At 38.1% G+C, this 12,740-nt stretch overlaps 1 protein-coding gene across 1 annotated transcript in view; it reads left to right on the top strand.

Moving 5' to 3' along the window:
- The window catches only part of LOC124154384 (dynein axonemal heavy chain 12-like), a 242,984-nt gene extending 231,200 nt beyond the window's left edge, over positions 1 to 11,784 (top strand). Inside the window, exons 61-65 of the mRNA XM_046528076.1 lie at positions 718 to 954; positions 5,319 to 5,504; positions 7,145 to 7,453; positions 8,274 to 8,488; positions 10,476 to 11,784. Coding sequence (XP_046384032.1) covers positions 718 to 954; positions 5,319 to 5,504; positions 7,145 to 7,453; positions 8,274 to 8,488; positions 10,476 to 10,737 — 1,209 coding nt within the window. The 3' untranslated portion in view covers positions 10,738 to 11,784. The remainder of the gene's footprint in view (positions 1 to 717; positions 955 to 5,318; positions 5,505 to 7,144; positions 7,454 to 8,273; positions 8,489 to 10,475) is intronic.
- Positions 11,785 to 12,740: the final 956 nt, after the last annotated feature.

Genomic DNA, 12,740 nt, shown 5'->3' with positions numbered 1-12,740 from the left:
TGACATTTCTTAAAGTGTCTCGGGGTAAGTCATTTTGACCTCCGTCGCCCAAATGCAACATAAACGTCTATTTCTCTTTGGTCAGCAGATAAAAAACAATGGGGTTGAATTTATGGCTTTTTCATGATGTTAGGAAATATATTTTACTGCAAAATATTTTTATTTTCAAACAATAATTATTTAGACATTATACGAATCTACTGACTTTCAAAGGCAAAGGAAGTCACCTGCATTTGGGGTCAGCAATGGGAATGGGATGAAAAATAAACATTGCAAGTGAAGGAGCATCGTCTGTGAGAAGGTCATTTTCTTCAGCATTTGTCGGCCAAGAATGGATGGGCATGATATGCTCTGGCTCTCTTTACTACTCTGACTCCCTTTAGCTGAAAATAACTTTACATAATTTGTTTCTCTGATCTTGTGAAATTCTTGTATCAGTGGTGGCTGTCTTTCTATTGCAGTTGTGAATGGAAAATATTGAATTACAATAGGTGTTTGTTTCAATGTAACCAATTGATTACAGTCTGCATTTTTGTTTTTCTGATGAGTCTAATGTCATTTTACCTAATAAATATATACTCATCATCCATTAGTCATCGACGCAATGACGATGATGAGAAATAGGAAGTCCCACTAGATTGTGGCGGTAATTTAGAAATGTTTCACTTGCTTTATTTGTTAGAAAAATAATGACTCAATACCTATTTATTCTTTCAGATGTTTTTAACTGGATGTCAGGAAACCCCTCATGACTCAATACGATACTTGGTTGGTGAGTGCATATATGGAGGTCAAATAATAGATAATGAAGATCGCCTTACACTGGGCACTATCCTTTTTGACTTAATGCATCCGAATATTGAGTTGGAGTACTATCCCAGCCTCACAAAAACTGGGCAGCCATTTTACTTACCAGTGGGCGGTAGCTATGGAGATTATTTAGCATACATCAAGGTAATACTGAGGAGCATGGGTTTTCTTTTATTTTTAAATCTCTAAATGTGTGGACGTAATCAGGTGTGGTTACAATAGACTACATGCTCAATAATCTTTTAAGGAGAACTTTGCTGTCAAGTTTATTCATATAAGATCAATTGATGATGCAATCTTTATATTGGATATTTCAGTGTTTTAGATAATATTTTCAGCCACAAATAATTTTCCCATGCTTGATTCCAGGTGGTATTTGGTGTCAAAAGACTCATTAATATAACCTCTCCCAAGCTCCTAAACAGTTATATGTTGTCACTCTCCCCTCCATATTAGGTAATTAAAAAAATGTGTCATTGATTTCTATATTGGTGTTGGCCGTTGGTGCTGGTCACTCCTCAGTCATTCTCATGATGAATCCAACACCTTCCCACACCAGTAGTTACGCAGTAGATTTTCGTTTACATGGAAAACTTTATTACAAAGTTTTCAGTATTACAAAGTAAAGTCATCATACAGGGCAAAGGGACATGTTAACTTATGGCTAAAGAAACGATATGCAAAAATTTTTATGCATGTTACAAGTGTACAAACCAAAGTGGTGGTCCCAACAATATAAAATAAATGTTTTTTCAAAGTTTGACGTATGCACTAAGGGGTGAAAAATGTCCACTTAACGTCAAATCATGAAGTTTAGCCATACGCCCCATGCACTTGAGTTTTAGAATTTTTTGGCCAACAATGGTTGTGTCACTAAACCTATTACATACACTAGGTTGAGGGTAGAGGTTTCTCAGTGGATTAGCAAACCTTGAAGAACACAGAATGTGTTGGTGGTCTGAGAGTAGAGAATTAGTCAAAGGAAATAAAGATGGTAGTGTCATGACTTGACCCTGTTTGGTGATGCCACCAGGGCTTGAGCACAGATATGTGGGATCTTGCTCTTGACATCAAATATCAATAATTGTACATGGATTGCATTTTTAATTGAAAATAAGAAAAAGGGACTCTACCTTTTTTATGTCTCTGGGCTGGCTTTGATGTATGGAATTGTTGAAGAGGAGGGAGGAGGGTGATGGTGGCTGAAGGAGGAGGGTGATGACTGCGAATGGACTGAAATAGGCTAATTGCACTGGTGCCGGTGAAGCAGACAGTGTGGAATATCCAAACTCCCTGAAATGGATTTCTTAAATGAAATGCCCCTTTATTGAAACTGCAAAAAATTGTCTTTATACACCTTCCTATACGGAGGAAGAACGCACTGTTTAGCTGTGAGGGGAAATTATTGTCAGAAAAAACACATGAGAGTCTCGAGATTATTAAAAAGGGTTTTTTTTGTAAAACCTCTCATTATTTACATAGTATGACAACATCTAAATCAGCATCTATAAAGTCAACACTAATACAGATGGCTGTAGGTCTATTATGGTATAGGACCCAAGTAGAAAAATATTTGAAAATATCTCCGTTTTTGATCCCCAAGAAGTTCTGACCACAGAGTTGAAGCCCAACTTAACCGTTTTGCTGCAGTGCCCTCTACGGAAACCTACATGTCACATGCGGCGAAAGCACTAAGCTTAAGCCTGTCAGGGAGAAAAGGTACGTTCACGGCAGCCTGCCGTACGAACGTACCAGGTACATTAACAGCAGTGAAAGGGTTAATTACAAAATTTAAAAAATTTCATGGCTTTGAGTCATTGGAGACCAAGAAGTTGATGTTGGAGTTTGGAGAATTACAGGTATTACTTCAAAAACAAAATTTCCTGGGTTCAGTGGATATAATTAATGAAATGCAGGTGGTCATAATACATGAGACATCATTTGCTTTTAAGTGCCTGGAAGCAATTTGGACCTCTTGTACAATGCGGACTCAAAAAGATTTCTTTCCCGCTATATCACTCAGTTATAAGGGGAACAAATCTAAAAGAAGACAATTTAGCCACGATGGCAATGTTTTCATTTGAAAACACAGATGTTTAATAGTAATTTGTCTCTTTATGTAAGTTGAATACATGAATATGTGATGAATAAAATATGGATATATTTGGTCAAACTTCTATTTAAGCAAGAACTGGATAAGTGAGATGAGACTCTTTGACAGGTCCCATCATTTTTACCTTTGAAAGCCTCTATGAGTGAGACTCTAGGAACCTCTATTAGTCAGAGATTTTTTGGCCAACTTCAGATGGGGAAATGTTTGCACACTCTCCGATTCAATATGGAAATACAGGAAACTTATGTCACACTCAACTTCAGATTTGTTTACATTTTAGTTAACGTTGACGTGAATGGAACGCATTCTTCATGAGTATATCAATTCCTATCACACACTTAAACAGAAGTGAAGAGAGAAAGACAGGCCTATCCTGGGATATTTTTTTGAAGAAAATTTCAGAAGTTTACATTGTTGCATTTTCGAATGCAGTGAATCGAGATATGCTGTTGTACAGTCATTTTGTAACAGTAACAATCTATTTTTAATAAGAGAATTGAGATCAAAAGATATATTAATAGTACCACAAGAAAATCTCAAAAGATATCAACTGATTTCTTTAAACAAATAATGTAAATAATGGGGATGGACAGATTCAGGATTTTTTTTTTTGATCTGGATTGGATACTTAATTTCATGTGACGGAACTTCGGATATTTTCGGATCCAAATGTATTTTTGATTGCCTGTTATAAAACAAAGTAATTATTGAAGTTTCTTCTGGGTATGTGCGGACAAAGGAATGCTATTTAGATTTTCATACACATTTTAATATTGTAACCGATTAAAAATCATTTTTATAAGCTTTCAAGTTATTTAACAGTATTAAAATTTTCATACGAATGTTTCCCCCAAATGTTTTCACTTTCTCATTGCATGCTGACTTGTGTTTACCTGCAAATGCTTCAGTACTGGAGAGATGAATTTTGCACTTCCTGGCAATAGTTTCATGCCACAGTCCACGCTCATAGCGTAAGTTGAGCTCTCCTTATCTCAATAAAAATGTTGCCACACTATGAAATACATTTTTATCAATATATAATTAAATTAAATTGCTACTGCACAATCTGCAACATAATTTACAATTATGATTAGAAACTTTTGGGCTATGTCGCCGCATCAATTCTTCGGTGGCCCCAATGTTTCCCGACCGATGCTGATCACTTTTTTAAGGGATTATGAAGAGATGAGAATTAATGATCTTTTATATAGGTATCTGTGTCAGGTGGTGGGGGGAGGGGAGCCGGAGGTTGGGGGAGTGGGTTGCTGCTTGTTTTTTCTCACTACGGGTTGCCAAGTACGGCTGATTTTAATGCCGGTGTCTCCGTTGAAATTATTCTTTTCTTCTTTGGATATTTCAATGGCTTCTCTCACCAGTCTCTGTTTAAAACCTTTAACTTTGGCAAGGATTTTGGCTTCCTTGAGGTCGATGGTGTGGCCAAGCACTGCATGTTCGGCTACCGCGGACTTTGTTATTCAACAACATTGACTTCATGTGCGAAGAGGTGCGGGAACAGAACAAGACAACCGCTGTGCGATCTTGAGAGGAAGGAGTGGGTAGCAGAAGCACGTAAAGGAGAGGCGGAGGGGAAGGAACGCGATCCCTCCGTCTTTCAAGCAACGAGACTACGAATGAGGGAGTCAAGGACAAACATGTCAGATCTTGCTATTTTGTGAAATTGTGCTGTTTCGGCAATGTTGAATATTAGTAATAGTGTATTTGTAAATATAAAACTTAGTGGCAATCAATTAGAGCTGAAAAAAACTAAAATATTGTCAGAAATGTGTCGCATTTGGTCTCTTTCTTTTTTAAATCTTGTGCATATCATCGAATTGCCGAAGCTATCGAGACATCTTCGGGCCCAAAAAGTCACTCACCTAGCATTTTTCCTCCAGAAACGGAGAATTGAAGCAGGTAGGCTGGAAAAGGTCAGTTGGTGAGACGGGGTAGGGGTGAAACACGCTTCAATTGTTCTCATGTAACGTGATATTTTCCTATGAAGACAATGATTTATGGTTTGTGTAATCTTGGAAATGAAAAATAAAAACATCAGAGGCACGGGCTGATGAGGGCCGAGGGTAGTTTTCTGAAATCTGCGATGTAGTTACTATCGTGGTTATTATCCTACGACGCTGAGATTCCTCCCATTGATTCACGCTATGTACCTATGATATTTTGCCTAAAAAGTTTCCACGGCTGAAATTCTGTTGCATAACCTCTACGAGAGAATTGAAACAAAATGGTTCATAAGTAGGGCGAGCATTGTAGTGAGACAGTGAATACAAAGAGAGGATCAGGATCCAGTTATTTAATTCCTTACATGACTTGATGATAAGAAATATGTATGTATGTTGTCCACCAATGTGACTCATATTTTTCCTTGACCTCGAAAAAGAATTTGCCGGACACCTTTGGACCAGAGACTTTTGGGCTCCATGAAAATGCTGATGTGTTGCGTGTGAAGCGGGAATCCAAGGTTGTTTGCTCCAAACTAGCCCTTGCTCTTTTGAAACCAGACCCTCACGAGCATGAAAGGTTCAGTGGCTCTCTTCTGGACCTCGTCGAGAGCATTACCTTGGAGGTGGGTGAATTTTCAGATGAGATATCTGCCTGTCACACTTTATCCATATCTATGCTTGCCGTAGATTGTGAAGTTTTCAATCTTGTACTTGGGGAATAATGAAGTTCTAATAGGAGGGTTGTACCAAAAGTAAGGTTCCGATATTTTTTGCAAATTAAAAAAAAATATTAATTGTTATAAATTTTTATCTCGTTGAAAAGCTTACACTTTTGCCTATTTTTCAATGTAGTCTCCATTTTTTTCGAGACACTTTCGAAGACAGTGCTCCAGCTTTTGTATCCCTAAGTTTAAGTAGTCTCCCGTCATCCCATTGAGGAAGTGTGTGACCTCTGTCTGGTCTTCATCTTCGCTCTTGAAGTGTTTGCCACCTTAGAGTTCCTTTAGCTTGGGGGAGAGGAGATAATCGCTAGGGGCTAAGTCCGGGCTGTACGGGGGATGGGGCATAACAGTCCACCTGAATTTCTCCAAAAGCTCTTTGAGTTTGATGAGCGGCGTGTGGTCGAGCGTTGTCGTGAAGAAGCACTACTCCCTCCGTCAGTCCTCCTTGATGCATGTGTCTTGACCAATATCACTTTTGTATATGTTTAGTTTATTTTCTGTTTTTAAGTTCATTTGTTGTTTGTTTTTTTTATTTGTGAGCATGTTTGTTTTTATTTTGATTTCTTTTATTTCTTTGTTTGAGACGATGCTGTGGTGATAAAAGAAAAACAATGAATTGTTAAGAAGAGAGCCATCTTGAAGTGGATGTAAAATAGGATTGAGAATAAAATAGAGTGTCAAGTGGTATTTACATTGAATTTAATCGCTGTGATATGTTATCCTCTACAGTGATTCTGGATAGCTCACCGGAGTTTATTCAATGATCCACAGTATCTTTTAGAGTTTATTGTCGCCCTTGGTTGCATGAAATCGAGGAGGAGTTCCCCCTTTTTATCCCAAAACACAGTGACACAGTTGCCATAGCCTTTCCTGCCGACTGCGTCTGTTTGAATTTCTTTGGTGGCGGTGAACCGGAGTGATGCCACTGTCGAGATTGCTGTTTTATTTCGGGGGTGTAACGAAACACCCATGTTTCATCTCCCGTGACGATCGAGTCCAACAACTTCTCCTTGTTGCCTCCCCCCTCACACTGCTGAAGAAATTTGAGAGCACAGTCAAGGCGTTGCTCCTTGTGTCCGTCAGTCAGCATCCAGGGAACCCAGTGAGCACACACCTTTGGATAACCCAACGTTTCCGTTAAAGTTCTTTCAATTGCGCCTTGGGAAGCTTCAGGAATCCGTTCTACAAGTTCATGGAGAGTGACCCTCCAATCTTCCATTGTTGACGGTTGCTAAGCCAACACCGAGTGAAGTAGTGAATCGCAGACGGGTGGGCTCGAGAGGAGGGGAACCTTTGCACACAGCACTGTAATTGGATTTAGCCTAGGACCTTCCCTGTACATCGTAGCTAATTGGGAACCTTACTTTTGGTACAACCCTCGTACATAGTGACTTTTCATCGGGCTGCACGTGAGACATATTTTTGCTTGGATATTATTAGAGGGCATTATAAGTTATCTCAGAGTATATTAATGATGGCTGTTGGATATCTCACCTTTCTTCTTGAAATTCACGGAACTAACAAAGGATGGGCATTCACAGGTTCCTGAAAACTTAGAGATCAATCAAGAGGTCGATGAAAACCAACCAGCTGATGCCACTTGGATAGACTCTGTACTGGAGCATGAATTAACGCTATTCAATAAACTAATTACCACCATTCGTGTTACCCTTGAGATGTTGAGGGACCGAATACATGGCTTTGATCTCTTGACTCCTGACTTGGAAAAAATAGGCTCAGCCCTCCTGCAGGGAAAAGTGCCTGACGAATGGATGACTGTCTCATTCCCCAGTTCGAGGCATTTGGGGAGCTATGTGAAAAATTTGAAAGAGCGCGTCAAGTTTTTTCAGGTAAGTCGTGGGCAAAATACCCTGCAGCAGTTTAAAAAAAATATTTTTTAAATGTTAAGCAGTGGAAAAATTAATTACATTTATGTGAAGGACTTGTCGTAGTCATATGATAGAAGAGATGCTTTTTGGAGTTCATTCTTGTCCCTCTATTTTCTTAGAGGTCCAGAGTGCAGTGATTGAATGAGAGGGGAATCTCACCTGTATTCAAACTTAAACGAGTAGAAGTTAAGAAAGAAAAATTTCACATTTTGTAGAATCTTAGTCACAGGTTATTTTTATATGAATCCTAAAATTTTGAAAGGTGTACATATCTAAGTGTAATGTGGCTGTTTTTGCTCATTCCATTGTGATCCCTAACTTCATGTGGAAATATAGCTGAATTCAATCCATTTTTCATTTTGACTCATAAAGAAGTGAGATAAAAGTATCCTTTTCACTGAAAGGACATGGTAAACCTCGTTCAAATTAGAATCCTGGCAAGTTCACCTTGGCAAATCAATTTTTTATCACAAAAGATTCATTCACAAATGCTGTCTTTTGGCATTGTAAATCTGAAGCTATCTGTTTGGCAGAGTTCATTTATTCCATCTTGTTACATTTAGTGGTACGTAGGACATACTAAAACAATGCTGCAAATATTTTCCTGTGGGCCATATCAGAGAAATTTTAATTGACGAATGCCAAAGGTTGTTCCTTGGTTATATTTCTAAAATCTCTGGTTTTACAATATTAATATTCTCTTCTGAGACATGAAATTCAGTGTGGAATTGGTGCTGCAATGTGTACAGAGTGAATAAAAACATTTCCGTTTGTCTTCCAGGAGTGGATTGATAATGGGCAGCCCTCTCATTTCTGGCTCTCCGGATTCTTCAATCCCAAGGCATTGCTCACAGGCTTCTCCCACAGTTACTCATTTGATGCTAACGTACCAGTTAGCGATGTGCAGTTGGTGGTCACTCCGAATGCCGATGAAGAAAGCCCTCTCCTGCGTATATATGGCCTCTTCATGGGAGGTGCCAGTTGGGATGAATCCCTGTAAGTGTTGGTATTTCTCTCTCTCTTTACAGACAGCGAAACTGAATCATAAGCCTTGAGTAAGTTTTATTTATTTCTCTGCCTTCCTCTTCTGGACCCCTGGGTTATTTGCTGACAGTCAAAAGGATTTAAGGTACTGGTCTCTCCTTGGTTTTTCGGCACTGTAGGAGGAGTTTCAGACTACATAGAAGGGCCCACATGAGTCGTTTAGACCCATCAAGCTTTATAGCTTCATGGTCATTTTTGTTGCCAAGGTGTCCTTTATTTTGGAATATTTTAGCAGTGAGTTCTCTGTGTAATTTTTGAATGAAAATGACGTAAAATCTATCATATTCCTCCAACATATACAATTTTCAATGGAATTCAATGAAATTTTTAAAAATATGGAATGGACAGAATTCACAATTGTCTCTAATCCGAATCAAAAATGAAGTCTTTCAGGATTTGAATCTCAAATCCATGTCCACAAAGTTTTGAAAATGTATGTATGTCTAGGAAGGAATGCTTCATGAGCAGTTTGAGTAGCAAGGTGTTTACTTGAAAAATAGGAAATAAGTAGCAAGGTGTTTACTTGATAAATAGGAGAAACCTAGACCTGATAATCATTTTATTTAGGCGTAATTGTTAAAATTTGTTTTTTAATGAGGGCTGGAATGACAAGGAAGTCATCGGTTCAATACTGATCCAAACTTTTTCTCAACATCATCTTACATTAGTCTGCTTGTTAATGCACTTCCAAATTTTTATTTAAAGACAGTAACATTCTGACTCGCTTTAAGTCCAACTTGCTACGTTTTTGATTACACACTAATCCTTCTGATGAAATAGTTGCGGCAGGAATGTAAAGAAATGCAATCGATGGTTTGAGGCGTAACTTTGTGAAAGCAATTCATTATGAAAAATGAAAAAGAAGAAACTTTGTGCTTACACGTGAAATATTTATTCACACATTTACACGACCATGGTTTCAACGTATATAAGACGTCATCATCAGGTGAACTCTACACTATTTATTGATGGCCTGGTATAAATTGATGTGATGGACCTCTGTAGAGTTCACCTGGCGATGACGTCTTACGTTGAAACAATGGTCGTGTAAATGTGTGAATAAATGTTTCATGTGGAAGCACAAAGATTCTTCTTTTTCATTTTTCATACGCAAAGAAATTCATTTCTGATGGTATTAAATGTCATATGCCTGATGTTACCCCTCCAGTACTCCAGGAACTCCGTTTCAGGAGAAAGTAGCTCCTCTCTCAAGTTAGTATTCAATTCCTACACCTTATCTTTACACTTCACCACTTCCAGCTACATCTTAATTATTTTACAATAATGAGTCCACATGCAGCTTTTCACAGAAGAATTACTGACAGCCACATTACTCTCTGCCCAAAGAGGATATAAAACGAAATATAAAATCATTTTATGGCCTGCATTCTTGGAAACTTAAATGGATGGTTAAGCTTACTAACGGGGTAATTTTGCTGAAAAGTCCTTGTAGGTATTCTCAGTCTCTCAGATTACCCCCGCACTTCTCCACTGCTCAGTAGATGAGAAAAAAAGCAGCCAACTTACGCGTCAGCATTCCTAATGAGCTGAGGAGGACTTTGAATGAAAATCAACCTGAACCATTATAGGCGCAAATGTGGCTCCATGAGCTATGATTGTCGTCAAAGCTTTAGCTGACTCGAAATTCATCAACTTGGAAGACACGTCAAAGGCAGTGGACTGGAATTGCTGATGCTGAGGAATTTTGCTCTATTGGTGTTGAATATGCTGGGGATGCATGTAGCTTAATGCTTAATGCAGTTGTTTGTATCTTCCTCTCCTTTAGAAATTTTTATTTGAGGGCCACGTATGTAGTAATGCTTAGCTACCCTTCTTGTTTGTTCATGTTTCTCATTTCTCTTAGATTAAAATGTTATACTATAATGCGTGTCTAAGGAATGAACATCTTGCTCATATATTCTTTTACTTCTGGTTGCAGGAATTGTATTGCTGAGGCAAAACCAGGGTTTCCCCATTATGAAATGCCTGAGTTGACTATCGTGCCTGTTCTCCTCGGTGAAGATGCCACTCTCTCTGAATATTACTCCTGCCCCCTATACATTAGTTCAGACCGAGGTAAATTAACGGGCTTTTCAATAAACTGGAGTAATTACATTGTGTCCCTGAACATGAGATGCAAGGAGTCTCCTGAGTATTGGATCAAACGGAGAGCAGCCCTCATTTGCGAGATAGACAATTGAATAATTGAGCCGTGACCAGAACGCACACTGTTTTCAGATTCATCAGCAGCAGTTGTCCACCATGGTTAAAAATGAAAGGAAACTAAGAATGAAAGTACAAAGAAGGAGCATTGCTTACTGCTGAGTTTTGTTCCAAGTCTTGAAAGGGTTATTTCCAATTGCATTGCAGTTGTGCCATATTTTTTTGTACTTGGACATGGGATGCTTTCCTCATCTGCTTTTATTGGATTGGGCTCATGAGTGCAGCACTTTTAGTTTTAATTACCATTGTTTTTATGATAGTTACTTCTGCACAATTTTCATGAGCCATTCGAGTGGAGTTCTCAAGTACCATTGTTTTCAAATTTGAAAGTGTCCATTTCCTTGATCACGTATGATTCATTTTGATCTTTGATTTTTAGACACTTATGATGTATTGGGAGTAGTAGCTTTCTTCTGTTGATGAATATTAAAATTACATTTATTGATAGTTGTGTTACACTTATGTTTTTGTATCATCCCAGCATCATTTCTTATACTTCATTCGGGTATCACTAGTACAAATGTGCTGCCTTGAATATCTACATTTGATACTATTATAGGAAAGTGATTTAGTTTCAATATAATTTGAGTGGGCAAGAGGTGATCAATTAAAAAGAAATGCATGGATGCATTAGTAATTAGCACACACATTTTTTCTCACTTTCATGAACACATTATCTTTGAACTAACTTGTCCTCACTGGGTCCTTCTTTGAGATTTGTAGGTGTTCAAAAGACTAGTCTCTAACCACTGACGTATTGCATTGAGCGTAAGCATGTGGTTACATGTGAACATTGGGGTTTGTGCCATCCAGGGGTCTGTCTGCAGCCCAATGCCTCCAAAAAAGCTCTCAACTCAACAGAAAATTGTTGCAAATTGTCATTTTGCCCTGCTTTCCCCAAAACATAAAATGGATTTATAGGTCCCATTTGTGGGATAACAGTTTAGATGCAATAATTTTTGGGTATTTTCTGTCTCTCAGAGTACTTTTGAGCTTCACAGTCAAGGATGCGTCTTTCCTTGAAATTGTGAGAAAATAACGGATATTTTGTGGGAAGAGAATGTGTTTACTCATGGAATAGACCTCTGGACACCTATCAAGGTAAAGACCTTTCTGAAAAGTACGTGTAAATATTAATCTAAGTGGCGTAACACTTTGGCCGTATAATCTTGCATTTTTTTATTTCGAGCATTTTAAATAGCTGTTACTTGCCATGCAAGAAGAACGTAATTCGCACCACTGCCATCTTGAATGACGTCGGCTCATGCAATAGTGTTGTTCGCGTCCGTGCGCATTACTGTAGAGGAGGTAAAGAATTAGTGATTTTGTGGATATTACGCCGTTTCTGTTGTCGTACGTATTTCGTCGATTTGTCGAAGCGCAGCTATTGTGCATTGTGCCTATGTGCAGTAATACTAGTGGAAATGCCTCAAATAAGTATTTTCACACGGTTCCCCAAGACGGTGAACGACGAACTGTTCGGATGAAAAAGTGCCGACGAATTTCAGTCTCTTGATTTATTGGTACTTACTACGAAAACTCTAATATAATTAACTGAAGTAATTCTTTCTTGAAACTAGGGAAAGACTGGACAATGTTAGAGTAACTCGAATATATGCTTACAAAACCAAATGAATAACTACATTAAAATAACGGGAATAGGTAACAAATGTAATGATAATAAGCGGATAGTTTTATCTCCTATATTTTTGCTGTAGGTAAAGAATGTAAGGAACAGCAACAGAAAAAGGGGAATTTTTTATCCCATTAAGTTACTTAAAAGTGAAATTTTGAGCAAGTGGGCTACTTCGAAGAAGTTCCATATTATATTTTCCACACTTCAGGAAATACTAATTGTTAGGTCTATTAAATCGGAGATTTCACCGCTTAAAAATTTCATCAGGTGGTTCTACACAAATAAATAACGGGAAATTTAGTTTTCCTTAAAATGCCAAATAAAAAAGATAGAATACCACTTAGA

Source organism: Ischnura elegans, chromosome 1, assembly GCF_921293095.1.
Source record: "Ischnura elegans chromosome 1, ioIscEleg1.1, whole genome shotgun sequence".
Lineage (NCBI taxonomy): Eukaryota > Metazoa > Arthropoda > Insecta > Odonata > Coenagrionidae > Ischnura > Ischnura elegans.
This window is presented reverse-complemented; position numbering and strand designations above follow the sequence as displayed.